The following is a 25,237-nucleotide window of genomic DNA, read 5'->3' as shown; positions in this document are numbered from 1 at the left end:
CTAAATCCAGCAACCATGTCTTTCCCAAAGACGTACAAGGCGTGGCAGGTCAAGGAGGCGGGCGCTCCTCTGCAACTTCAGACGGTGGAAGCCAAGGCGCCGGGTAAAAGCGAGGTCCTCGTCAAGGTGCTCGCCTGCGGCGTCTGCCACTCAGACGTCGGCATGCAGAAGGGCGAGTTTGGCCCCGTTCACCCCCGTATCCCGGGCCACGAGATTGTCGGCGACATCGTTGCTGTCGGCGAGGACGTGACGAGATTCACTGGTGGCGAGCGTGTAGGAGGAGCCTGGCACGGAGGTGAGTTTGCGTCTTTGGAACCCCCCCCTTTCGGATTGCCAATGAGCAGGAAGATGGGGATTCTAAGATCACTTCGGACCGCAATGAGCTGACGTTCATACAAGGCCACGACGCAACCTGCGCCAGATGCCAGCTGGGCCAATTCCAATCGTGCCAAAACGGCGCAATCAACGGCGTCACCCGAGACGGAGGCTACGCAGAATACGTCACCCTCCGGCACGAAGCCGTCGTCCGCGTCCCCGCAGACCTCGACCCCGCCGAGACGGCACCCCTCCTCTGCGCTGGCGTCACCGTCTTCAACGGCATCCGCAAAATGGAGATCCCCAAGGGAAGCCTCGTCGCCGTCCAAGGCCTCGGCGGCCTAGGTCACCTCGCCGTGCAGTACGCCAACAAGATGGGCTACCGCGTCGCGGCCATCAGTTCCGGCCCCGCCAAGGCGAAGTTCGCATCTGAGCTGGGCGCAGAGTACTTCATCGACAGCAGCGTCGAGGACCCCGTGGCGAAGCTCAAGGCCATGGGCGGCGCTGCGCTTGTGGTCGCGACGGCGCCGAGTGCGAAGGCTATCAGCCCCCTTACGGGAGCGCTGCAGGTGCGCGGCAAGTTGTTGGTCCTCGCGCCGGTCGGGAATATCGAAATCAGCTCGTTCCATTTGATCGGGCTCGGGTGCTCGGTTCACGGATGGCCTAGCGGGCACGCGCAGGATTCGGAGGATGCGATCGAGTTCTCGAAGAAGCAGGGCGTCAAGTGCCTGATTGAGAAGTTCCCGTTGAGCGAGGCGCCTGACGCAGTGGAGCATATGATGTCGAATAAGGTGCGCTTTAGGGGCGTGCTGGTCATGGAGTAAAGATTTGTAGATCGTATCTCTAAGGCGCGGACGTTGTAAGGGGTTGGGGGTTAGCGATACTACAGAATCAAGAGTTATTGTTCGAGAATGGCTTGTCTTTGTGATGGAGCACGTTTCGTTGCCATACACGATGAAGAGACCAGAGAACAGGAGATGAAGAACTTCTCGTAGGCCATTTCGCAATTGTTGGGCAATTGGGCCCGGCGTAGACAAGAACTGTACTGAAAGGTGACTCGCATTCAGCATCTGCAAACGTATTCGAGGCGTCTCGCGATACGATCGGCGATGAGTCGAGCTCAGCGCGGCTTCTTCAAGCTTCTCAGTAGTCAAGTATAGCAGCGGGTTGGGTGTGCCTACAGACCCAAAGAATCCTGTTGATTATCTGCTTTGCATTCAATGTCTATTAAACGCCGAGGACTAGCTGACATGATGTGCAGCGGAAAGCACCATCGCCTGTTTGTGGTCAGGGGGCGTCTATGAGGAGACCGGCCTCCCTCCAGAGAGCGGAGGCAGGGAGAATTGGTTCGAAGTAAGGGAACATCGACTACATCAAAGAAGATTGGCAGACAAATACGTAGCGGAGATGAAGATGACTTAACAACCTCGAAGTGGGCTGCCTACTGTAGCTGGCAAGAATGGCCATGGCGACACTAGCTAGAGGTATGTTGAGCGCAAACGAGACCGGCGAGTAGATCTCATCGCCTGCGAAGCCCGCCAGACTACGAGAGCCGAGGCGATGTACGCTCCAGCATTCCATCGATTCTCTCTGAACCAGAAACTGGACTCTCCCTCCTTCCTGACGCGTCCAGCCCGTACAAGCGGGCAGATGCCAATTGATGGCCAGATGAGTCGTTCAGTGGCCCACCCAACAATGGAGGGCGATCACTAGATTTCTTCTCCTGGAGACGTAACACACACTGGACACTGCTTGCGTCGCGGAAGAGAGACAGGAGGCCTCATCGAGGAGCAGCCGTGACCTACTGACTGCATCATGCTGCAGTCCGAGGGGTCTGCACACCGGTAAGAGTGACAGTGGCCTGCATTATGCTGCCATGCCCCAGATCAATAACCCGCCGCCGGATCTCTTTACTTCGACTTTGCTGAATGAGGGAAATTTGGTCCGCGGACAGAAGCGGAGTCTCCATCAGTCGGTGACTTTGGTCATATTGGTCAAGCATCGACGCAAGTCCGGATTCTTGGCGTCTCATGGGGTGTGAGCGGCCGGGTCATTTCGGAGGTTCAACTAGATCAATTTGATAAATGAACGGCGAGAAACAGAAATAGCTGGAAACAGCAATGGAAACAAACAAAACGACGATGGGGAGAAAGGGGTCGGGGGTTGCAGCTATTTTCTGCAAGTGGGGATTTCCTCTGGCCACTGGCAAGATGCCCAGTACGACAGTAACAAGCTTCTTGAGCCAGAACTACAGCAATGGAGTAGTCCATGAGAAAACGTCGTGTGCCAAGACTAACCTCTCGTCGGAAATTCTCACCGTCGCCATCGAATAGCGGCAGCTGTTGTCGGACCTAGGTCGCATCTGCTCACCAAGACTCCGCTTCTGATTGATCAAGGGCATTTGGCCCGGGCCTAGATAGCTGTTTGTCCACAGCATCGGCGAGCGACTGTCCGTACGTCGCTTGATAGAACGCTGGTGAGGATCCTTGGCAAACAGGAGGCAAATGGTCGCAATAGAGATCGTCGTTTGGTAGGTAAACGCCAAGAAAAGACAGGTCGCTGCTCTTCCAATTGATAGTAAGGGTAATCGCCAGTTGACAGCACGGCCCACTCGTCGACGTTCATCTCTTGTCCACCCGGGTACCGAAGACCGGCAGCCGTTTCAGTCCCCCGAAACCCAAGGCTTACTCTTGATCATCGTCACAATTGCCCGGCCAAGATGGAGCCAAGGCCAAAATCAAGGCGTTGCCGTCTTGGAATTGAGAGGCTCCGAATACTCTAAAATATCGCCCAAGTTTCTCGACTGTTTCCAGGGGGTTGCGATGTGATCCCGCGGCCTTTGGGTAACGGAGGTTGCTACGTGACTGAAGCCTTCTCCTTCTGCGCACTCTCTCCTGCATTGCACATCAGCATCACCTGTGGCAGATGGAAGGGAATATGAAATGAGAAGATGGCTGTGGGCCTTGGCCACTCCACCTGTAAGCCAGTTGGCGCTGAGACTTGATGTAATCCAAGGCCACACAGAAAGCGCTCAAGCTAAAGCCAAGACGCCGAGAGGTTCCGAAGAATTGTTGCACAACGCGGTACCATGCCGGCGCGCTTTGCGGACTGGTATGTCGCCTTTGGGCAGCGGGCCTATGGTCGGAGGCCAAGAAGGTCCTTCAAAGTCTGGAGCTCGTAAGAGGAGGCCAAGAGTGCATGGGCTCGATGAGAATGGAGCAAAGCCCACTCTGCAACAAGCCCTACTGGCATCTTGGCTTGATCCCGCCGAGCCAGGACAGCGGTGATCCCCCTCTTGAACTGACTGCACCACCTGCAGAGTCCTTCCTAATCTCGGCCTGGCGTCCGAACTCAAGCACCCCATTCGACCCTCCGCATCTGGGGCTTTTCGGTGGACCACCCGTCTCTAAACTGCCGGGGTTGTCGCGATCATCTGGGGAGGCGAACATGATGGTCTGATTAAGCCCGGAATAACTGCGACCAAACGTGGAGAGTTCCAGTGTGGACGATGGCACAAAACTCGGAAGAGTCATTGTAGTGTGCGGCTACATCCAGGTGTGCGGGCAGTCGTGTTGCTAAAGGTGCACGCGGTCGTTTTCTCGCTCGGGTGTCGTGCATCCAAGATTTCGCCGGAAAGCTTGGTAGATTTCCGTGGCATTGGCAGGCTCATCGGGCTCGTGGCACATCGGCGAGCCTTCTGGCGGCACAGCCAATGGATGATGACCATGCAGGACGGCACAAAGTGTGCGGGTATTCCTCCTAGAACCTTAATTCTTCAAGCCATGTCAGTGAGAGTGTGGGACGAGCGCTGACCGATTCGAGTAGAGGGAGTGAAAGTCAATCTGGTGATGGACGAGGGTGTGGTAAGACTCAAGCGACTTCGAGACGGACCAAAGGAACTCACAAACTCACAAATCGCGCAAATTAAATGCATGTGGCGGCCAAACAATGTGAGAGGAGCAATGCCAAGACTTGTTGAAGGCCTCGTTTTGATTGCTTCTCCTCTGATTGAGTGTAAAGCGCTGGCGATGTGGTTCCCCCCCTGGACCGGCGAGAGTTGAAGCCAGGGCGAAACTACCCATCCTCGCAGGTCTTGGCATTGCTTGCACAGCCTCATTGAACGGCGAAGCGGCGGGCGCAAGGTGGACAGGATGGGGGATACAGGCTGAAGGTGCTTGGTGTCTGCAGCCAAGAATGCCCAGCTTTCGTCTGGCTGGGCTTTGAAGCGGCAAATTCTCAGGTTTGGCTGATTCTCGAGCCCTTGGGAATGGTCTGCAGCGAACACACTGTGCCAGTGCGGTATCCCGTGGACAGGCGGGGTCGGCCATGATGCGATGGCATGGTTTGTGAGACGGCTCGTCGTACTTGGGCTTATGTCTTCTTCTGTCGAGCAAGCTTGGCGCCGTGGCCAAGAGGAAAGAGGCCAAGTCGACTATCAACGACACATTGCTCATCCAAGGAGAATAGGGGAGCAGTCTGACACCAATTGGCGTACCGCCATCATGGGTCGAACTGCCAAGAGTTGAGCGACCCGCTCACCTGAATACCTGTGAATATGGCACTATGGACGGGCGTCGGCGTCGGGCACGTTGGCACGTTGGGTCCATGTTTTAAGGTAATCGACGGGGTGACAATTGGCTAGATCGATCAAGTCAAGATGGCTGTGTCGGTGCGTTTGCGACGTATTACACAAAGTGCCGTGGTGGAAACCGACAACGAGAAGGCAAATTGGGGTAGTCGAAAGGCAAAATAACGTATCCATAGGGGATTGAGTGGTCGTTGAGTGTGAGGGGAGAAAGTAAAGTGCCACCTACGAAGGAATCTGTGGATGGCCGGTCAGGGACGGGATGATCTTGGGAAGGGGGTCGAGAGGTACCTGCCATTGCCAGAAATGAGTCTTGGCGGATCGAGGCTGGCGAGTTGTAACTTCCGTTGGTGTCGACTCGAGGCATGCGAAGGGTACGTGTCCCTCGGACCCCGACAGCTGCGTCGTTTTGGCACAGGGCATCTCACCCTCCTCACCACGCCGCACCATTCGCCCACCCTTTTTTTGATTTCGCAGATACACATCCCTCTTTCTCCATCTATCCTTCTTTCGAGCTCCCAGTTCATCGAAGATGGTCCATCATCCACGTATTTAAAGTCTTGGCGAACCCCACCGCATCTCCCGTACCGAATGCGATTATCAACGGCCGGCACATCGGCTTCCCTGCGTGGGCCATAACAGGCGGTATTGCGCAACACTTTCTGGACGAGCCGGTTTGAACGGCTTCTGGCTGACCATAGGGGAGCGGCGACTGTATCGTGGACATGTCGAGAAGAGGGGGCGACGGCCAGCGTCAACAGGCGAGGGCATTTGGATTGCGCGTAGCCCTTGGCGCTAAGGACTTGGCAGTCTTGGCTGCGGCGGAGAGGCCAAGAAGAGAGGAGCGGAAAGCTTCTTTTGGCTCTTGGGCATTGCCCCAAAACGTTGTCAGAGTCTCCAGCGTCCCCCCCGTCACCCGAGAGTCACCTGCCCCCCCCGAGTGTGCCGTCCCCCAGCTTATCGAGGATCGGGCGCCACTTGTGTGTCCGGCTTGTCGAGTTTGTTCCATACTCAAGTTGAAAAAAGTGGAGGGGTGAATCGCTCGGTTAAGCACATGGGTGATTTGTTGCGGCTTTGCCATGCTCTTCGCAGCGTGGCAGCTCTTCGGTGAATCGGTGCGGCCTGCGGAAATGACGAGCTGGCTGCATCCCGTCTTGCCGTGTGCGGCGCGTTATTCTTGGGCCGGCTCCATGGGATAATTATCAACATCTACGGGGTATGCGCTTATCGGAGCGTCCGAGGCCGCCGTCGCATCCTCGTCCCCACCCCGTGTCGTGTGTCTCTTTTCGCTTTCTGCTTCTTTTGGTACGAAGGCACGGAGACTTGGTCTCTTGGCTCTTGGTAGTCTGGGACTCGAGGCATGGAGGTCTTGGTAAAAGAAAAAGAAGGGTGGAAGGCTTGTCGTTCTCGTACCCCTTTCCCTGTCAATCGGGCGCCAGGCATCTCCCATGTCCTGTCAATCGTCCTATCTCTTTGGTCGCCTGAAAGTGTACTCCCAGTGCGACGGGTGCTTTGCCCGTGACATCAGGTACGGGAGTACTTGGCGTCTTGTTTCTCAGGACAGGTCAGTTTTGGAGTCTTGTCCCGTCCGGTCACCCCAAGACCCCAAGGACCCCAAGCAATCCAAGGCCCAAAAATACTCGGCTCACCTGCTTGGCTGGAAACAGCGCTCCCTCATCTGAGACGGTCGCAGGCCTCTTTTTCAGACGACACAGAGTGTTGTATCCCGCAGACAGAAATACCTAACACATTGCCATTGCCATGGGGAATCTCCCACGAGCCGCATCGATGATGGGTGCTGCCGTTATTCCCACGAGCGTGGCAACCGGTCGCACGACAAAGAAGGCCAACTTTCCCAGAACCCAGAAAGCTGGCAGGAACCGGTGCGAAGGCCGCCGACGAATGGAGGAAATCAGACGCTGGGCTTGCGGCCATCAGCTGATGGCGAGCTATTGACCAACGTAAATGGAAGCGGGTGCTCGCAGGATGAAGCAATAGGAGCCAAGTACAAATGCCAAGGTCTCGGCCAAGGGAGAAAGAGTGAAAACTGGAGATTTGCCAAGACGCCCCAAGACAGCCAGAGTCTTGGCATCGTATGCGCCCGGATGTTGCGGTGTTGGCGAGGTACTTGGAATGCCAGTGGGTGGTGTCTGTTTTCTCGTCAGGATCCGACTGTGTTGCCGAGCCGCCGCTATCTCACTAACGGCTATCTGTCACCATGAAATGATAGAGCGGAGTGTGCGGACTACAGTGCCAGCCCAGGTAAGGCTCGACGCACCTTGACTGCCTTGTTGTCTCCCCCCATCATCCGCGACATCAGCTCGGCAGCCCTCGCCACCTTGAACCAATCAAAAGTAGGCTGGTCTCACAAGCCCCGGTCGCCAAGACTTTGCCAAGACTCTTGGAAGGGTAGGAAGAGCGGAGAGGAAATGTGATTCATGAATAAAGAGAAGAGCCCATCGTCCATGCCCCCCAGATCAGACTGATTGATTTCCCTCGAGAACAACCCAGTCCTATGAGAGTCGGCAGAAAAACATAAAAGCATTGCTGACCGTCTCTTTTTTCCCCCTTCAGCTTTGTATTATCCCAAGTATACTCTCGCCTGGTCTCGGCAATCTACAACCCACCACTGCCTGAAGTATCAAGAAAAGGACCCCACTCCAACTTACACAACCATCCAATCCCAAAGCGCCTGCTTTCCCACAACCCGAACGGGACCCGGCACATTCCAATTTTCCGGACTCTCTTCACCGAGCCCGCAAGTTCGGTCAGCACTCACACACGCATACACACACATTATACCCCGGTCACCATGTCCGCCAAACAAGAGAATGAGAGCTCTGCGAGCAACTCTCCCAAAAGCAGCACGCCCGCTCCCTCAACAACAACCAGCAACACTTCCCAGTCTGCCAACAGCACGAGCAACGAGGACAACCTCATCTGCAAGTGGAACGCCTGCAACCTGAAGTTTGTCTCACCCGAGGCTCTCTACGTAAGTGGCAACTCACGCTTAATCTTTTATTTCACCCAAACATCTCACTAACCAACTCCACAGGAGCACATCTGTGAACGCCATGTTGGCCGCAAGAGCACCAACAACCTCAATCTGACTTGCCAATGGAACTCCTGCAGAACGACCACTGTGAAGCGTGACCACATCACTTCTCACATTCGTGTGCACGTTCCTCTCAAGCCTCACAAGTGTGAGTTCTGCGGCAAGTCATTCAAGCGTCCTCAGGATTTGAAGAAGCACGTCAAGGTAAATCAGCCAACATCTACCAACCAAAACTATTGTGCGATCTCCAAGCTTACACGAACCAACAGACCCACGCCGATGACTCGGTGCTCGTCCGCTCGCCCCAGGACCAAGGTCTGAACGGCTACCGGGCGCAGCCTGGCAAAGGTATGTAGAGCTCAGTTTGCACACTCCCAAAAAGTCTGTCCTCTATTTTCTCCAACTAGAGGCTAATTTGCCTCCAGCTTCTTCTAGCTACTATGATCATAATGGCCATATTCGGACTAACAGCGCCGCCTTCGCACACCAGGCTGGGCATGCTAGCTACTATGCACCCCAACCATCTACAAACTATGGACTGTACTTCAACCAACAACCCTTGAACCCTCCCCGAACTGAGTACATTGGCCACCACGGCGGCTATGACAACCGCAACAAGCGCGCCTTCGACATGGTTGACGACTTCTTCGCACACGCCAAGCGTCGCCAGGTTGACCCGACCTCCTATCAACAAGTCGGCCGATCTCTTCTCCCCCTTCACGGCGCTCTCGGCCTGCACGCCGGCCCCATGCCCGGCTCCGACTACATGGCAGCCCCGCCCCAGCAGCACGTTCACCACCAACAGGCCGGCGGACCTCCTTCCGGCCCCGGACCCATGTCCCAGCAGTACTACCTGCCGCCCATGCCCAACGCCCGCACCAAGAACGACCTGGTCCAAATCGACCAGATCCTGGAGCAGATGCAGAGCACTGTCTACGAGAACTCGCACCAGGCCACGCAAGGAATCCACATCCATGGCCAGAACACTTTCGATCTCCGCCACAGCCCCTCGCCCCCGGGTGTTCACCGAGGCTCCCACGCCGGCATTCCAGTCACCCAAGACGGCTACCCCGTGTCCGCTGCTCACATGGCGTCCCCGTTGACCGCAGTCTCGTCGACTGGAACCCCCGCCGTCACTCCTCCCTCAAGCACAATGTCATACACATCTGGTCACTCGCCCAGCCCCTCTTCTTCCGGCATGTCTCCCCAGTCAAGACACAGCTCCACCGCTTCGTCAGTCATGTACCCCAACCTCCCGGCCGTCAGCTCCGTCTTCCCTGGCCAGTCCACTGCCTCCACGCTCGGTCCCAGCTTCGACAGCAACGAGCGCAGACGCTACTCTGGAGGCATGCTCCAGCGCGCCGCGCCCTCCTCGCCAAAGTCTCCCATCATCTACGAGGACTCCTCCAGCGTCACCACTCCCAAGGCCGAGTCCGTCGCCTCGTCTGTCGGCTCTCCCTCTTCCGAGTCGGACACCAGCGAGGGCGCCCGCGAGCGCGAGGAAAAGTACGACCAGTGGCTCGAGAACATGCGCACCATCGAGGCGCTCCGCGAGTACATCCGCGATCGCATCGATCGCAGAGAGTACTCTGAGGAGTCCGCCGAGAAGGCCGCGGAAGCTCTTCCCAAGTCTCTTGAGGCTAGCCGTCTCAAGTCTCCGGAGCCTATGGAGGTCGACGCGAAGCCTGCTCCGGCTGCGCCATTGTACCCCATCCTGCGCATGGCGAACTGAAGAATCCAGACACTGTGCTGTCTGCCGAAGAGAGGGCCTCTCAGGCGCGTGTACCAATAGCTGTGTGTGTCCTACAAGCGTGTTTTCCAGAAAAGTTTTTCTCCAACTTTGAATTGAGGGAAAAGTGATCGGTTTTAACAAAAAACTGGTTCGTATATTATTCTACTGCAAAACTTCCTTTTTTCTTCTTTTTATCAAATGCGCTTCTGGCAAAATACCTCCCCCCCAAGGCTCAAGCCTTGTCGAAGCCTCTTTTGTTACGTTTACATACCCTGGTCGGTGGAAGTTGAAAAGGGCAAAGTCGGATTTGAAATCAACGCAGTCTTCAAAACGCAGATGGATTGGAGTGGACATACTCCCAAACCAACACACCAAACAACACTTTTGATTTTCACACAACACACCCAACAAGCATTTTATCATGTCAACGGAAAGAGGGAGAGTTTTAAACATTCGGGAGGGCTTTGCGAGTTCCAAAGCACATTGCCATGAGTGCGAAACACATCTTTTTTTTGCTTTCCACCTCCATCAACGAACGGTTGCGCAGTTTTTTATCATACGGAAATTATCGGAACGGGAAAATGATGAGATCATGAAAACAAACCAAACCACCAAAACAAAGTCATGTTGCTTCGCCACCTATGTAGTCAGTCTCCTTGGCCTCGAACGCAAAGGGTCGAAATGAATGCTTTATTATTACCTCTGAACATTTTTGATCATTTGAACTTGATTTGATATGACATCTTGGCACCTGTGATTATTGTAGACAAACATTCCGAGAAACTAGATCATTGGCATCTGTCTCGGGGTGTAAGTCAAGTCATGTCTTCAACTGAACAACCCTTCCCATCCGGGCCGTTAAGCCGAACTTGTGCCTAGAAATCCAAGTCTCTTCTTAATCACCGAAACCGCCTCAAGGCCCCAGTCCTTCTCGCTGCCGCTTTCGCTCCCCGGATGTGGTGGAAGAAGCCCCGAGATCTACATCTTTAAACTTTGCCATCATCTTAAAAAAGTCCGGCCGACTAAGTACTGGCAAAAGCCCGCAAGCCATGTCATTCCACAAGAACCACTTCTCCGCACGCCGACTCTAAGAATAGAAACGGACACCAACGGTCTCTCGCGAGCTGATTCCTCGATACGGCCCTTTGGCCATTATCGTAGATACAGCAGAGGGCTTGACGATTCCTGACAGTCCGTCGTTGCCCGGCCCTAGCCGAGAGAGTCTACGGATGGGATGCCTTTTTGAGAGAATGAAGTTGTCTTGCCAAGATGGCCGGATCCGGTCTCTGGTAGACCGGGGGCCGGGCCGCAGATCGTCATTCTCACGTCTGCCCAGGACGCCTTTTCTTCTCGGTCACCCAACCCTAAATTCTTCTTGCGCCTTTGAGGAATGTTGCCGGAGCCCCGTGACCTACTTCGCGACCCTTCAGAGATTGTTTCCTTTCCAAGGTTCAGGTAGAGCAGGCTGCAGAGCGGGAATATGATTCGGGATCCCTGGAATGATCCTTCACGATGGCCTTGGACCGGCCCTTTGATCCCTATTGATCAGACGCTGAGGTTGTATCAAATAATTCAAGATGAATTCGAACATTGTGTATCATCAGGGAACGAGAATTGCCAGTCATACTGTCTGCCGTATGACATTACCGCCCTACGCGATACCGAGTCTGTTGAGTGCTTCGACTGAGACATGAGCTGACGGGTCAGCACCTGCCAAGCTTCCGGCTTACAGACGACAGACATATCGAGGACGAAAACGCCCTCTCTGACTCTTGGCGAGAGCCGCGAGATGATGTACAGCTCATATCTTGGTAGCTTTCCTCCCTTCAACAACACTTTCGACACTTACACGGGTGTCTTGCAGTCTACTTGGATTCTCCACATTCAACCGAACATCATAGATCGAGACATTCTTTTAACCCTGTGATCGGCCAGTTCCTCGGCGGGAACCGAGATCTTGCCGGGGGGTGGGGGGGGTAGTCAAGCCCGCAACACAGCATATCGGTGGTCCACGAGCATTAAGCTAGCAACTCATTGCAGCCCTAGTAATCTTTTTCGTGCTTTTCCAGGTCTGGTTCCAGGCCATATTCATGAATTTGATGATCCGAGATGCCTAAAAATCACCTGACTTTTACAATTAGCATACAATCGACCCTGCGAATTCTGAAATCTCGCTTAAGAGCGGGCGTCTAGCATTTTCTGGTGAACCGAAATAACAATAAACTCAAAAAAAAAACTTCAAATTACCCTACGCATCGTAAGAAACGAGGTCGCACTCCGTAGGTAAGCGGCCATCAGAGTTTCTTTTCTTCGACAAACGATCCGCAATTATCTGCGCAGATCCGGCGGTTTTCGTGAAATTCTTACGGGTGGCTGAGATCTAGACGAAGACGCTAAGCGGTTCGTGCTACTGCCCAATTCAGGCGTGCAGTGCAACGCCATCAACCTCACCGGTCGCGGGTGGTGCCGGCTCGAGGCTTGAAAGTCTCAGTCTGACATCGTCGTGTCTCTCCTTGGGGGAACTTTCTTGACTACGGAAGGGTACGAAGTAGGTCTAGGGAGGGTTTAGATATGGCTCTTCTAAGTGACCAATCAGGTTCTTCAGGTCAGAGATTTGGTGCGATGTTGTCATCGTTGCCGGTATAGCTTGATAGATTCTCACAAGCACGAGGAGATAGTCAAGGGGTTACACGATATAGAAAGAGTATATAAGTCGTCGTAGAACCTCGAAGAAATTGAATATGTCTTCCAGAAAATCACCACACATCCAGTCCTCCAACATCAAACATCAAACCACAAAGACCATAACACCTTCAAACTTTCCAACCAAGAAAAGAGTAAAAAAAAAATACTAGTACCAAACATGCAATTCTCTATCAACCCCCTCCTCCTCGCCATCATCGGCACCCTTACCCTCGTCCACGCCTCCCCCGCCGGCGTCGCCTCCGGAGACCTCCTCTCCCCCCGCGAAGCCATCCCCTTCCCCGAACCAAAGGCCAACTGCTGCTCCTGCGACCTCGAGGACCGCGGCGCCGGCAACTACGTCTGCAAGGTCGCCAAGAAGAGCATCTGCGCCGTGCCACTCATCGCGTGCCCGCTCGACCCGGCCACCCAGGAGCAGTGCTGCTGCTGCGACCCCAAGACGCCCGCCATGCGTTGTAAGGCGATCCCCAAAGGCAGCGGGTGTATCTGCACCGCCGTCAAATGTCCTTTCTCGTTTGACATGTCGTTCTTGCCTGCTGGTGGTTTCTGAGGTCTCTTAAAGTGTTGGTGGAGGCTGGTGTTAGTTGGCTCAAGGGGGGTTTTAATATGCACGATCTTGCCGGGGTATTCAGCCAATAGACTAGCATTCATGGGATACTTCAATGAACATGGCGAGAAACTGAAGAATAATATTTTTCAAACAACTCACTTTTAGTAATACAGATGATATAAGTGACGTTCCGCTGGTGATATGTCCATCTCATCGAAGCTTTGGTTTCGGAAGAAAAAGTCAGCCAAGAAGTTTTGGCAGAACACCTTCATTCACAATTCTTTAGACATCAATCGGCTGTTGCTCAGTGAGATAGATGGCTTTCGCGAAATAATCTCTTGTTACTCGGAAACTTACAAGTCCGCAGCCCGCGGGACATCCCTCCATGTCGCCTCATTTTGGCGAATGGAGCAAAATAGAGTTATTCCGTTGTTCATTCGCCTCGATTCGAAGGTTGGAGAGATGAACAAGAATGTTGGTTCGGAAGCGAATTGTGATCCACAATCTATTTCCCCGATACCCTTGACAAACTTTCCTTGGCTGAACTATCCTTGTTCAGAGTCCTTCGGGCATACGCTATCCTTATCCTGCTATCTTTATCCGCCTCGGTGTGTTTGAACACCTAGTCTACAATAACCCCGCGTAACCAACAAGTGATTGCTGACCACAAGCGCGACTAATTTAGACGAAGATGGGAAGAAGGAGGGTCGAGAGAGAAGAAGGATATCAGTGGAGGCGGAGGCGGAGGCGGAGGCGGCGGCGGAGTGAAGGCCGCGGGTGATCTAGCATCTAGCGTAGTGAAGCTCAGCGCGATTGAAAGATGTGGGGAGGGTTGGGATAGCGCGGTATGCATCGGCGGAGCTCCGCTACACATGGAGGCTTGAGGATATGCGCGAGAGCTTAAAGGGTTGTTGTATGCGCTTGGAAACTTGGAGATGTCATATAAGAGCGCATTTCCGTATACAACATCACAGAACTCAAGCTCAGAGGCATTGGCGATCCAAGACACCCATGGTCTAATCCTCGTCACCCGTCCCTGAAAGTCCCCTTACATCGCTACAATTTGTCTTCAGCTCACTCAATCTTCCTCAAGAGTAATCCGTAAAGCACACAGATACGTGTCTTACTACCCCAACTTTACCCCTGTCTTCCGTTTCTTTACCCCCCGAACTCGACGCAAATATGGGTTCTCTCCCCGCACCCCCGGCCCAAACCGAGTACCAGATCTTGGAGAAGCCAAGCCGAAGCGGAAGAAAGCTCCGCATCGTCTGCCTCGGCGGCGGCGCCAGTGCCCTCAACCTCGCCCACGAGATCGACACCTGCAAGACTCTCGACCTGGACCTCATCTGCTACGAAAAGAATCCTTCCATCGGCGGTACCTGGTACGAGAACCGCTACCCGGGCTGCGGATGTGATATCCCCTCTGTCAACTACCAGTTCTCGTGGGCGCCGTCGCCAGAGTGGACAAAATTGTGAGTTTTCTGGCGTCTGACGGCCCCCGGCTTTCAGTGCAGAGATTAACATCGTTCTTGGTAAAGTTACTCGAGTGCCCCGGAGATCCTACAGTATTTCAAGGATATCGCGGATAAGTACGATCTCAACAAGTACATCCGCCTCAACCACACCGTGACGGGTGCGTTCTGGAACGAGGGGAAACAGAAGTGGAGCATCCAGATCCAAAAGGCAGACGGCACCACCATCGAAGACTCGGCCGACATCTTTGTCAACGCCAGCGGCGTGCTCAAGTATGCAGTATCCTTCTCAAGATTGTCAGGCGTCTCTGGCTAACACATCGTCTGGCAGCAAGTGGAAATGGCCCGCCATCAAGGGCAGAGAAACTTTCAAGGGCAAGATGATGCACAGCGCCAACTGGGATAACAGCATCGATCTCAAGGGCAAGAAGGTTGGCGTGATTGGCTCTGGTTCTTCTGCGGTTCAGATCGTTCCCAATATTCAGCCAAGTATGTTCTCTCTCACAACCCTAACCCCCTATTTCGGCAAGAAATCAATCTAACAAGTTACAGTCGTCGGCAGTCTGAGTTGCTTCATTAGAAGTTCCTCTTGGGTAGTTGGGGGTTTCGGTCAACGCTTTGCTGGAAAGAAAGGCAGCAACTTCGAGTGTAAGTTGTCATATCATAAACCAGCATGTTTGACAATTTTCTGACATATGCGAATGCAGACAGCGAAGAACAACACGAGATCCTTCGAAAAGACCCCAAGAAGTACCTTGCCTACAGGAAGAAGATTGAGTCCGAGTTGAACTCCCGCTTCCGCTTTATTCTCAACGGCTCAAAAGAGCAGGCTGATGCCAAAGCAGTAAGTACAGTCCCGACTTCCTCCCCCACATCTTAGACTGACAAGTCATCAGTTCGCGGCCGAAGACATGCGCAGCAAGCTCGCCAGCAGGCCGGATCTCCAGGACCTCATCATCCCGAAAGACTTCGCCGTCGGCTGCCGGAGGCCAACTCCTGGAAATGGGTACCTCGAGGCGCTCTGCGAAGACAACGTGAACGTCATCTCTTCAAGTATCCAGGAAATCACACCCAATGGAATGAAGACCGCAGATGGAAAGGAGCACGAGTTCGACATCATCATCTGCGCTACGGGCTTCGACGTTAGCTGGAGGCCGCACTATCCCACGATAGGCCGCGACGGTGTCAGTCTCAGCGAGTACTGGCGGGAGACACCAAACACCTACCTCTCTATGACAGTTGCCAATATGCCCAACTACGTCAGTACGTTGACCCCACTACTCCTAAGTCTAATGCGAGAACTCAGGCTAATTGTGTACCAAAGTCTTCAACGGTCCTTACGGTCCCTACGGCCACGGAAGCTTCCTCCCCATCACCGAAACGGTGGCGAGATACGTGATGCAAATGCTCCACAAGATGTCAGAGGAAGAGATCTCCTCCTTCTGTCCAAAGCAGGAGGCCGTCAACGACTTTGCCGAGCACCGGCGCAAGTTCCTCCCAAGGACTGCGTGGACTTCGCCATGCCGATCCTGGTTCAAGAGCGGCACCGTGGACAAGGAGCCCATGATGTGGCCGGGCTCGCGTATCCAGTTCTTCGAGACGATTGCCACCCCGCGCTGGGAGGACTATGATCTCAAGTATACGACGAGCAACCGGTTCGGATACTGGGGCAACGGCTTCGCGCAACGTGAGCAGGATGGTCGGGATTTGACCTGGTACCTTGGGCTTCTTGATGGTGTTGATGAGCAGCCTGCACTGCCTGACGAGGATTTTGAGGAATTCTTGATGAACAAATAGAAGGGAAATAGGAATAGCGTGTTTGAGTAATTGAAACAAGTGGCCACACAATAATATTTTATCTGCGCGGCAAGACAGCTCAATCTGCCGCAATACGGCTGTATGTGTGGCATCACATTACATAGCACGCTTTACAACGGATTAATGCTATTGCTAATTGCATCAAACGATCAAATGAGCCGAATTTGTTCCCAAAGACCACAAATTGTGTCCCTTTTGGGGCCTTCACTAGAGCCTGGACTTATCACAGAACAGTTCCTATAACTTCTCGGACCGATCAGACAAAGATTTGTCAGTCTTCATCATGCCTTCCTCCATTTTCGTTGCCTAATCTGCAGTCCAGCCTGCTTCCAGATATATTCAAGACTTGATGCTCAGATTGCTCATCATTCCATTTAGACCACGACGGTTTTTCTTTCCTTTCTTCTTGAAAGCACCAATCTCGGGACTTTGTGCGGACATAACTCTGTCGTCTTGCAAATATTCTCGCTTGTGAAAGATTGGTATACCAACATAACTAAACTGCCATATTGGTATCACGCAAAAAAGACGCAGTCAGTATATGCTGTTCAGTCAGTCACAAAATAGCATCTCACTCCTAGAAATACCCACACCCCATGCGTCTCCTAAGCTAAGCTCATGCGTCCCGGTCACTTAGCTAGCTGTAAAACTCTGCACCTTGCATATGTTATTTAGTATTCCCGGGTTGAAAAGCAGCAGGCAAGCCTTTAAAATTTACTCAAGAGCTGTCGCTGGAAGGAGGAGAGCAATTTGGCATTGATATCACAGTTTTTATGAGAGACGAAATAGCTACCGTTATTCCATCCTCTATTGCTCCGAGATGAGAAAATAAGCTAAATTCATCAAAGCACATTAAAGAACATAGCGGAAGGCGGGCTGTTCGAAATCCGTCAAATCTAAAAACTCAGTTCCTGATGCGGCGGCCTCCGGCTCCTCGGCCGCCTTCTTATCACGGCGCTTATTCTCCCAGATGTTGACAAGTCGGATAGCGACGATAGTGCAGCCAGCGAGGCCGTACATGATGGCAACCATGAGCTTGCCGTTGTGATAGTTGGGTGCCTCGTTGGAACGGAACGTCTGCGGGCCGATCCAGTTACCAGCTCCGTAGGCCAGGATCTGGAGTCCGTTGACGGTGGCCTTCTTTGTGTAGCCGAGGGTGTTGTTCGAGATCATGACCATGACGAGGCACCACGATGAGCCTGCAGCTCCGATGAGGTAGTAGCCCACGAGCAAGGCGCCCTGAGCCGAGAGGGGAATGACGATCATCATGATGCCGCCGATCATTGGGATGAGAATGGCGATAAAGGCGAAGAGGGAGCGGTCCATGAACTTGTCTGAGAGGTACGTGAAGAGGAGTTTGCAGGTGATATCCACGACGCCTGTAGGCATGTTGAGAAGGAGAGACAGGCGAGAGTTGAAGCCGAAGGAGTTGATAATGATGGAGCCAAAGGCAGTGATACCTCCGTTAGGGATGTTCATAAGCAGTGAGAAAAGAACGTAGAGGTAGGTTCGGGGGTCCTTGAAGGCCTCGTAGAATTGATCCCACTTCCACTTGCGACTTCCGATGCCCTGGAAGTTACCACGAATACGCTCAATGGCAATGGTTTTCTCTCGGTGGTTGAGAAACTTTGCATTAGTCTGGTTGTCGGGCATGAACCACCAACAGTAGACACCTGTGATGACTGTGGGCAAGCCAAGGACCAGGTACAGAACCTTCCAAGTTGCCAGGACGGTGTTGTGTGCACCGGAAAGACCGTAGGCAATTGGGCCAAGGGTCAGCAGGGCAACACCATTGCAGCTGAGCCAGTAGCCCATGCGCTTGGCCTGCTCGTTTTGCTTGTACCAGGCCGAGGTCAGGATGACGAAGGCTGGTGTCACGGTGGCTTCGAGAGCGCCGAGGAAGAAGCGAACCGATAGGAGACCGGCGTAGTTGAAAGCGAAGACGTGGCAGACTAGGACAACGCCCCAAAGGGTGATGTTGGCCGATGTGTACTTTCCGAGAGGCAGGCGTCGAAGAAGATAAGTCGTAGGGAACCTTGAAGTGATTAGCAGAATATTCTGTAGTTTTGGGATGGTAATGAAACCCACTCCCAGAGGAGGTAGCCAGCATAGAAGATAGAAGAAGCCCAGCTGTACTCCTGACTTTTGGGGTTGAGACCCGTGTCCTCACGGATGCCCATCAACGAAGCATAGTTCAGGGAAGTTTTGTCGGCGAATTGAAGAGCGTAGATCCACATCAGAAGGGGCAAAATCGCCCTGTCAATCTTCCATAGAACTTTTCGTTCCTCTTCAGGGGTGAATGTGACTTCTTCTCCATTGGCAAATGCTAGGGCCGGGTCGACTTCACCATGCTTGAGCTTCTCCATGCTGCCGTCCTCAAAGTCGGTGTGGGTTCGGATAACATCGCCACCATCAGGCTGTGCTGTCTTCTTGTTGGTTTCGGAAGACATTATTAGGACTCTAATCGAGGGAGGTGCTGATGAATGATGTGGTCTTCGAAGGGGTGTCTGGATAGGTGCTGGTCGAGTACCCTCACGACACAGGTCGTTTTCTTGACACCTGACTGTAGAAAAGATAAAATATCCAACCGTAGGTAGACTTGGATGTTGTCGAAACGCCAAAGGTTGTGTCGAGGTTGACCTAGGCAGGTAGAGGATGGCTAGAGGCAGATGCTGGGAATTTTCAAGGGGCTGGTTGGGAAAGCTCGGGGTTTATAGGTGTCCCGTGCTGAGCAACGACAGCAATCAGTCTTCTCTCTCTCATCTTGATTGAGGCTGATCTAGGAGCAATCGACATGGGGTGGCCTTTGTGGCGGTAGCAAGCCAAACCACACTCAATTTGAGAGTGGCCTGGCTGGTTATCGCTGAGATAGGGGATTTTCACATCAAGCTCGGTCATGCTGCTATCTCGGATCCACCCTCGTCTCATGCATGCCAACGGAGCTCCGCCCCCGCATTTTGAGGTTGGCCTGGTCGACGCAGCAAGCTCCGCAATCTTGGGGTACGACGGGATGAGACATCCATATCCCGGCTGAGTGCCGTTGCCGTTATCTCCGAGTCTTTCCATCGCCGCTTGACACACACTCTAACATACGACGCTAGATAACATGACAGTTGTCTATGGAGCTAGTATCCAGCTGGATGGATCAGCGGAGCCCCGTTCCCTCTCCCCGGATCCGGAACAGTACGTCTTTGGTAGCTTCGTGGGATATGCACCCCAAGTCATGAACTTGGAAATGAAACACAAATGGACAACGATACACTGTTAAGCGTCGCTCTTCTATCCGAGTCCCCATCAGACGTATCTAGACTATCGATAATTTACTTATTGAGTCACGACTTTGAAAAAGGTCTAAGAGAACTGGTATTCGTGAAATTAACAACGGTTTCTCGTCTTCTCAACTTATTTTAATAACCTTTGTTTCGGAATGATGCCTCAATTGGATGAATCCAACAGCGAGCTCATTCTAGTTAGACTGTCTACTGTTCTCGTTCCAAAAAGGCAGTGAAGCTTCGAGCCGGGCTGCACCGTAGATTGACGAACTATCCAATGATTCTCCTGCATACTTCCTAGCGGCCTCCATGCGGGACAACGCTGTTTCGATAGTCGGTATTCTCGTACCATGCTCCTCGGCGATCCTCACCGCGTGTCCGGCATCCTTGGCCGCCAGAGACACGGCGAAGCCGGGGGGCGTCCCCAGGGGTGGCGCGTATGCGCCCGTTGTCATCCGCTTCGAGTAGCTCTCGATAACGGGACCGTACATGTCCCTGATGAACTGCTCCATCTGGCGAGTACCGAGCCCGGTTTTCTCGGCAAAGACTTGCGCCTCGGCGGTCAGCTCCTGGAAGCCAATGACAAAGATGTTTCTGTCGTAGATATGTGTGATTAGCAGTTTGGGTAGTCTCGGACCGATTTGGTTTCATGGCTGCCAACGGGATTAAGAGTTGGTTCTTACCCTGATATCTTGAGCAAGCTTGATTTGCGGACATCTTCTCCCATATCTATTATGCTCTTGCCCATAACATCGACTACGAAGGGCCTCAGCTTTCCAATAGCAGCGGAGGGGCCGGCCATGGCAAAGATGAGTTGACCAGCGGCCGCCATAGGACTAGCCCCGAAGACAGGGGACGCAACAAACGTGGCGCCTACTTTAGCAAGGCGTTCGGAGCACTTTGCCGCCGTATCTGGGTGGACGGTTGATGTGTCAACCCAGATCTTGCCTTCGAGTAAGGCGCTGCTCCAAGTGTCGAGAACCTTCGATACAAGGCTATCCAGAACCTCATCATTTGAGATCTGGTATGGTCAATAAGCGAGTACGGCTATAACACAAAATCACAGCATGATTGCAAATTACCATTGTGAAGATCACGGATGACTTCAGGACCAAAGTCTCGAAATCTCTTTCGGGAAGACCTCCAGCTTCTCGAAGAGTCTCCCCTCGAGAGAGTGTCCGATTGCTGTAACGAAGAGGTGGCAGACCCTTCGATGCGAGATGCTTCTGAAGATTCAAGGCCATGCCTATCCCCATTGACCCTAAGCCAAACTAGAGTTACATGTGAGTGAGCAAGGGACTGTGGTGAGCAGCAGGGGGAAGCAGTACCCAGCCGAAAGTCTCTTGTGCAGCCATTCCACTTGGCGTTTACTTGACGGTAATGCAATCAGCGTTGGATTGACGTGCGAGATAAGCTGACGATAAACCCCTTGGAAAGATCGAAACAGTTCGGAAAATTCGGAATGTCACAGACTTTTCCAAGTGACAATTTAAGCGCCTCTTGAAAGTGTAGATATACAGTTCGAGATAAGTGGTGGCTGCGGCGGAGCTCCGCAGCAACCCTAGCATCGGGCAGCGGCCTCCTCGCCGCGCGCTAGTCGGCATAACCTTACTCGTAAGCCATACCACCAGCCGAGATGACCTCCTCAAGCACCGTCGTCATGAACGACCCCATTGCCCAGACAGGCCTCTGCTTCCAAAACTGTAATACGGTTTCCATGAAGCGTACCTCGCTCGCCTCCGACGCCATGCCCAATGCGGTAGACTCCCGAACCGAGAGGCGCCGAGTCTGGCCACTGATGTCCTCTTGAAGCTGCAAGACTTCAAGGATGGAATTGAAGACGATGGTCGAAGCCTCAAACCGAATGCGGACGGTCGGCTGTGTTCCTGCCTTGCGTCGCATCTCTCCTGTTGCCCAGCGCAGTAGCCTCCATATCGCCAGGAGGATCTTGTATGTAGCCACCGTTGCCCAAGGCGCTTCTCTCAATGGATCTTGCCTTTCGATGTTTGTCACACTTGACAGGACGTCCATCAGGTCATCAAGAAAGACCAACATTCCGTCATCGCCGGAATTATACCTGAGTAGGTTTTGTAACGATCTTCGAGCTCCCACTTGAAGCCCCATGGTGAGATGTGTCGCGGTGGTGAGGCCAGCAACAACACTATTCTCCACGATACCACCAATCAGAAGATCATCAGGTTTGCAGAGCGCGAGCTTGACGGATAGTGCGATACGCTCGGCAAAGTTCAAGATGTGCCAGTTCGAGCTATTCGCCGCGGCGACTTGCGTTGTGATGATTTCGGAAATGTATCGCAAAGCTGCACTGACCTGTCTGTTTTGAGATTGAGTGAGAATGTGGTACGCGTTGGGGTCGGCCAAGGCCGGTGGGAGCTGGTAGTAGCATCGGGTGAAATCCCTGACCAGGGAATCGAGGCTGGTGAGAACGAAGAGCGTCGCCATCGGCGAAGCACGTAGCGCCGCTAAGAGTTGCGGACTCGGTGTGTCCGTCATCAATGATTGCATTGCAAGGTTGAGTGATTTGGTTGTTGGGCAAGTCATGCCAGGCGTGTCGTGAGATCGGGTCAGTCCGACGGTTCGGGGTTCGTCTCCGAGCCGCTGGGCCCAAGCTAGAGAAGTGTCCGCCTCCCACAACGATGAAGCAAGGGGCAGCTCCCAATCGAGCTCAGTGGGAGTGGTAAGTGGGCGAATGTTGCAAGGGGAGAAAATATGAAAGTCGAGGAACAGCAGAGTGTACATGGATAGCTTCATGGACTCTGACTCGACGTATGACATCCAGTGATCGTGTAATGTCTGTTCTTCGGAGTCCCTGAACCTGGATGTCGACTGGAAAACGTTTTGACGTAGGAGACCCAGGTCTCGGGCGGCCTGTTCACGTTAGATTGATCAAATACTCAGCCAGCACGTATCATCAAAGACAACTAACGTCTACAATCCATCGCAGCATCTTCTTTGATCTGTCGAAGTGTGATGTGTTGCCAGTAAAGGCCCCATAGATGATATGCAGGAGCCAAGCTTGCATGACCCATGTCCTTCGGATTTCTCTCCAGTCCACCTCAACCTGGCATAAGTGAGCATAATACGACCAACACTTGATCTGAGATAGTAAGTTAGACTTACAACTCGCCAAAGTTCATCATGACTATATTCCCATAGTGTCTGGCTCTTCCGCATTAAGGATGTCGTTTCCTCTTCAGATTCGTTTCTGGAAGCATATAGCATGCCAATTGAAACGATAATCTGCTTCGACAACTTTGGTAGCTCATTCCCCAGGCTCTGTCGATGTAGGAGTGGAAATGATGGATGAAAACTCTCAAAATACGTTGATATGTAGCCTTCTGTCCCGCCCATCATAATCCTGGAGAATCAGTCAGCTACGAAATAAGACATCATCTTCATACAACATACTCCGCCACCAGAAGCTCCTCCGGGGTAGGCGCTTCTGTAGCTTCTGGTGGGCTATTCGGGTAGACTGTGTCATCGCCAACACCAGCTCTGATGCCCTCCTGAGAAGTCGAAAAGGGCGAGTTATCTTGGTCGTCTGGTGAAAGAGCAGTATCTTCAAGAGCCGGTGCCGGTTGCTCTGCTCCATTCTCGATACCAGTGACCGTCAACACACTGCTGAAAGTGCCTCTACATCTTTCGGCATGTCGTTTACACACATCCTTCCTAGTGAACCTGGCTTTGCAGTTTGCACATCTGAATGGCCTACGGCTATCGCTCCCATGTCCTGGGGAATGTGAGTTTCACAAATGAAAAGTCGGGGGCCGGAGCTGACACATACTCGAACGTTTATGGCGTTCCAAATTTTCCTTCAACGTGGCTTAGTCACCATAATGAAGTGCAGATCGAAGAGTACATACGTTTCTCGTAAATGTCTGCGTGCACTCTGTGCAGGTGAACGGCCGCGAACTCATCATGGGCGTAATGCTGCTTTTGATGTTTGGGTGGACGTTGAGCACCCCAGTGAAGAGAGAAGTAGCTAAAGGGGCGATGGGCCCGTGCGTATGTGCTTATCAACTCCGGTTGTTGCATACTGTAACTGAGGGTCTGCCTATTGGCATACTTCTCCAGACTCTTGCGCTACAAAGGCGAGGGCGACTATCCCATTAACTGCTAGATAGCGTCACTATATCCGTATCTAGTCTTTCTCTAGTTTTTCTCTTCTTCCCTTATACCCACCTATAAATAATCTCGAAATAGATCAAACTTGGAGAAAGACTGGAGACGGATGTAGTCGCTATCTAGCAGTTGATAGGATAGTACCAATGTAGCTGGAACTTTATCTTCTTGGACCTTCCAAATTAAACAAGTTTATATTTATGAAGATCGAATTCATCGGTTTTCACCAGTCTTACAATCTCTGCAACCTGATTCTTCGCGAATTGCAAATGTCCCGTCTCGAGCGAAACCTCATTTTTCCCAAGTACATATAAGTAAGACTGGTTGTTCATTAGGATTGTATTTGATGGTAAAACGTCTTACGAATTGCAATTCGTGGCGCGGCGCAGGGGCTCTAAATGTGCCACTTCGCCATGATGGTAGTTTGTAAATGGTAGAATTTAGACACCTACTGTTACTACTGAGTCTCTACATAGCAATACTAACTAACTAGGGTTCACCTGAACGGAACTATGAAGGTAAAAAATGTAGATTGAATTTCGTTCTGGGAAGAAGATAAGTGACACAGGAAAATTTTAGGCTTGTCGAGAGCTGTATCGAAGATCCAATCACATCTCAAGCTTGATGTTCCTGTCAATATTGTCCGACTCAAACGTCCGAATCATAACCCCAGTAGCTGTGTCATTCCATGCAGTCGTTTCTCCTTGTACGAATCCGCTGCTGGTACAGTAATCCATGATCCTTCCCGCGGTTCTTGCAATTTCTTGACTGTGGTCGGGAGAATCCTGTCAGTAAAAGTCGCTTAGAGGATTCGAGAAGAGTCAACATGAGGGCAGGGGCAAGCGCTTACCAAGTCGACTGGTGCAGAGATTGCTTGTTTTTCCTCCATCCGAGAATGAAAGTTTTGCCATTTGAGCGGCAGAATCCTGTCGCCTCCTTTTCATTCACAACACACCTGTTGTCAGCTTGGTTTGCTAGCCATTGAATGCACCAGGCGGCGTCCTCCATCTGCAGTTTAAACATGGTCAGCCAGATAATTTATTTGGTGCTACACTTGGAACAGAGTTGATAGCTGTGAAGACGCACCGGTGCCATGTCTGTGGGGAAGCTATTGCATCGAACAGTGTTGATGTCAATTATCTTGCCGTTATCCGAGGACTTGGACTTGAGGAAAACTTTGTCGCGCTTGTTCAAGTGATTCCCGTCAAAAACTCCAGAACCAGAAGCATTGTGAGGAACACTTGGCTGCCAGCCTGCCGTGGGAAATTAAAGGTTAGCAGATCATTCACGATCCATCCACTTTTGGGTCCTCGTCCATAGACGAAGCTAGGGGGCAGGTAGAAGTCTCACCGATGATGTTGCGAGCCCTAACCGAAGCTTCGGCCGCCTCTTCCGCAGACAGATGCTGAGCCGTGGGATTAGTGATGATATCATCAGCCCATTGCTCAAAGGTGAAAGGCGCGAGTGAACGTGGCCGGCTGGAGGATCTAACATCAGTCGGACCTGCAGCTATCAAAGGAGCAGTTGCCAGGACACAGAGTGCAATTATGGGTTGCAGGAGCATCTTGACTGGTTCTCAATGACGAGATGATTAT

At 52.5% G+C, this 25,237-nt stretch overlaps 9 protein-coding genes across 9 annotated transcripts; 5 read left to right on the top strand and 4 right to left on the bottom strand.

Moving 5' to 3' along the window:
- Positions 1-15: 15 nt before the first annotated feature.
- BDP55DRAFT_542161 (chaperonin 10-like protein) lies at positions 16-1,139 on the top strand (the record flags this gene model as incomplete). The annotated part of the gene is made up of 2 exons (XM_060568285.1): positions 16-295; positions 400-1,139. The coding sequence occupies 2 exons, from the start codon at positions 16-18 to the stop codon at positions 1,137-1,139; spliced, it is 1,020 nt and encodes a 339-aa protein (XP_060435120.1).
- A 1,866-nt stretch (positions 1,140-3,005) lies between these two features.
- On the top strand, positions 3,006-3,688 carry BDP55DRAFT_264353 (uncharacterized protein). The gene has a single exon (XM_060566361.1). It carries the CDS (start codon positions 3,258-3,260, stop codon positions 3,600-3,602), a length of 345 nt encoding a protein of 114 aa, XP_060435119.1. The 5' UTR covers positions 3,006-3,257; the 3' UTR covers positions 3,603-3,688.
- Positions 3,689-3,761: 73 nt separating this feature from the next.
- Positions 3,762-4,884, bottom strand: BDP55DRAFT_264487 (uncharacterized protein). The gene is made up of 2 exons (XM_060566362.1): positions 4,228-4,884; positions 3,762-4,088 (listed from the first exon to the last, which is right to left on the bottom strand). Exons 1-2 carry the CDS (start codon positions 4,767-4,769, stop codon positions 3,845-3,847), a joined length of 786 nt encoding a protein of 261 aa, XP_060435118.1. The 5' UTR covers positions 4,770-4,884; the 3' UTR covers positions 3,762-3,844.
- A 2,449-nt stretch (positions 4,885-7,333) lies between these two features.
- Positions 7,334-9,687, top strand: BDP55DRAFT_711045 (pH-responsive PacC/RIM1; the record flags this gene model as incomplete). The annotated part of the gene is made up of 4 exons (XM_060578171.1): positions 7,334-7,892; positions 7,956-8,159; positions 8,225-8,303; positions 8,363-9,687. The coding sequence occupies exons 1-4, from the start codon at positions 7,713-7,715 to the stop codon at positions 9,685-9,687; spliced, it is 1,788 nt and encodes a 595-aa protein (XP_060435117.1). The 5' UTR covers positions 7,334-7,712.
- A 2,697-nt stretch (positions 9,688-12,384) lies between these two features.
- On the top strand, positions 12,385-13,378 carry BDP55DRAFT_646978 (uncharacterized protein). Its single transcript, XM_060573743.1, has one exon. The coding sequence runs from the start codon at positions 12,551-12,553 to the stop codon at positions 12,938-12,940; it is 390 nt and encodes a 129-aa protein (XP_060435116.1). The 5' UTR covers positions 12,385-12,550; the 3' UTR covers positions 12,941-13,378.
- A 490-nt stretch (positions 13,379-13,868) lies between these two features.
- On the top strand, positions 13,869-16,308 carry BDP55DRAFT_711043 (steroid monooxygenase). The gene is made up of 7 exons (XM_060578170.1): positions 13,869-14,412; positions 14,479-14,685; positions 14,744-14,901; positions 14,965-15,060; positions 15,120-15,256; positions 15,309-15,675; positions 15,737-16,308. The coding sequence occupies exons 1-7, from the start codon at positions 14,123-14,125 to the stop codon at positions 16,207-16,209; spliced, it is 1,728 nt and encodes a 575-aa protein (XP_060435115.1). The 5' UTR covers positions 13,869-14,122; the 3' UTR covers positions 16,210-16,308.
- A 724-nt stretch (positions 16,309-17,032) lies between these two features.
- Positions 17,033-19,124, bottom strand: BDP55DRAFT_764254 (major facilitator superfamily domain-containing protein). The gene is made up of 2 exons (XM_060580919.1): positions 18,319-19,124; positions 17,033-18,265 (listed from the first exon to the last, which is right to left on the bottom strand). Exons 1-2 carry the CDS (start codon positions 18,678-18,680, stop codon positions 17,083-17,085), a joined length of 1,545 nt encoding a protein of 514 aa, XP_060435114.1. The 5' UTR covers positions 18,681-19,124; the 3' UTR covers positions 17,033-17,082.
- Positions 19,125-19,696: 572 nt separating this feature from the next.
- On the bottom strand, positions 19,697-20,758 carry BDP55DRAFT_541634 (uncharacterized protein; the record flags this gene model as incomplete). Its single annotated transcript, XM_060568232.1, has 3 exons — positions 19,697-20,096; positions 20,186-20,523; positions 20,585-20,758. 3 exons carry the CDS (start codon positions 20,756-20,758, stop codon positions 19,697-19,699), a joined length of 912 nt encoding a protein of 303 aa, XP_060435113.1.
- A 352-nt stretch (positions 20,759-21,110) lies between these two features.
- On the bottom strand, positions 21,111-25,206 carry BDP55DRAFT_724004 (uncharacterized protein; the record flags this gene model as incomplete). The annotated part of the gene is made up of 7 exons (XM_060578830.1): positions 21,111-22,388; positions 22,447-22,581; positions 22,641-22,878; positions 22,929-23,153; positions 24,598-24,650; positions 24,729-24,895; positions 24,993-25,206. 7 exons carry the CDS (start codon positions 25,204-25,206, stop codon positions 21,111-21,113), a joined length of 2,310 nt encoding a protein of 769 aa, XP_060435112.1.
- Positions 25,207-25,237: the final 31 nt, after the last annotated feature.

Source organism: Colletotrichum godetiae, assembly GCF_030913485.1.
Source record: "Colletotrichum godetiae strain CBS 193.32 chromosome Unknown BDP55scaffold_4, whole genome shotgun sequence".
Taxonomy (NCBI): domain Eukaryota; kingdom Fungi; phylum Ascomycota; class Sordariomycetes; order Glomerellales; family Glomerellaceae; genus Colletotrichum; species Colletotrichum godetiae.
The sequence above is the reverse complement of the archived record's forward strand: the minus strand, read 5'-3'. Positions and strand labels throughout refer to the sequence as shown.

What these genes read in the sequence shown, in the direction of transcription:
- BDP55DRAFT_264353 (XM_060566361.1), top strand. Translation starts at nt 3,258, where the DNA reads ATGAGAAGATGGCTGTGGGCCTTGGCCACTCCACCTGTAAGCCAGTTG.
- BDP55DRAFT_264487 (XM_060566362.1), bottom strand. Translation starts at nt 4,769, where the DNA reads ATGAGCAATGTGTCGTTGATAGTCGACTTGGCCTCTTTCCTCTTGGCC. An exon ending in GCATTTAATTTGCGCGATTT is followed by an intron (nt 4,089 to 4,227) that starts GTGAGTTTGTGA and finishes CATGGCTTGAAG; the next exon opens with AATTAAGGTTCTAGGAGGAA.
- BDP55DRAFT_646978 (XM_060573743.1), top strand. Translation starts at nt 12,551, where the DNA reads ATGCAATTCTCTATCAACCCCCTCCTCCTCGCCATCATCGGCACCCTT.
- BDP55DRAFT_711043 (XM_060578170.1), top strand. Translation starts at nt 14,123, where the DNA reads ATGGGTTCTCTCCCCGCACCCCCGGCCCAAACCGAGTACCAGATCTTG. An exon ending in AACGCCAGCGGCGTGCTCAA is followed by an intron (nt 14,686 to 14,743) that starts GTATGCAGTATC and finishes ATCGTCTGGCAG; the next exon opens with CAAGTGGAAATGGCCCGCCA. An exon ending in CGTTCCCAATATTCAGCCAA is followed by an intron (nt 14,902 to 14,964) that starts GTATGTTCTCTC and finishes AACAAGTTACAG; the next exon opens with TCGTCGGCAGTCTGAGTTGC.
- BDP55DRAFT_764254 (XM_060580919.1), bottom strand. Translation starts at nt 18,680, where the DNA reads ATGTCTTCCGAAACCAACAAGAAGACAGCACAGCCTGATGGTGGCGAT. An exon ending in GCTGGCTACCTCCTCTGGGA is followed by an intron (nt 18,266 to 18,318) that starts GTGGGTTTCATT and finishes AATCACTTCAAG; the next exon opens with GTTCCCTACGACTTATCTTC.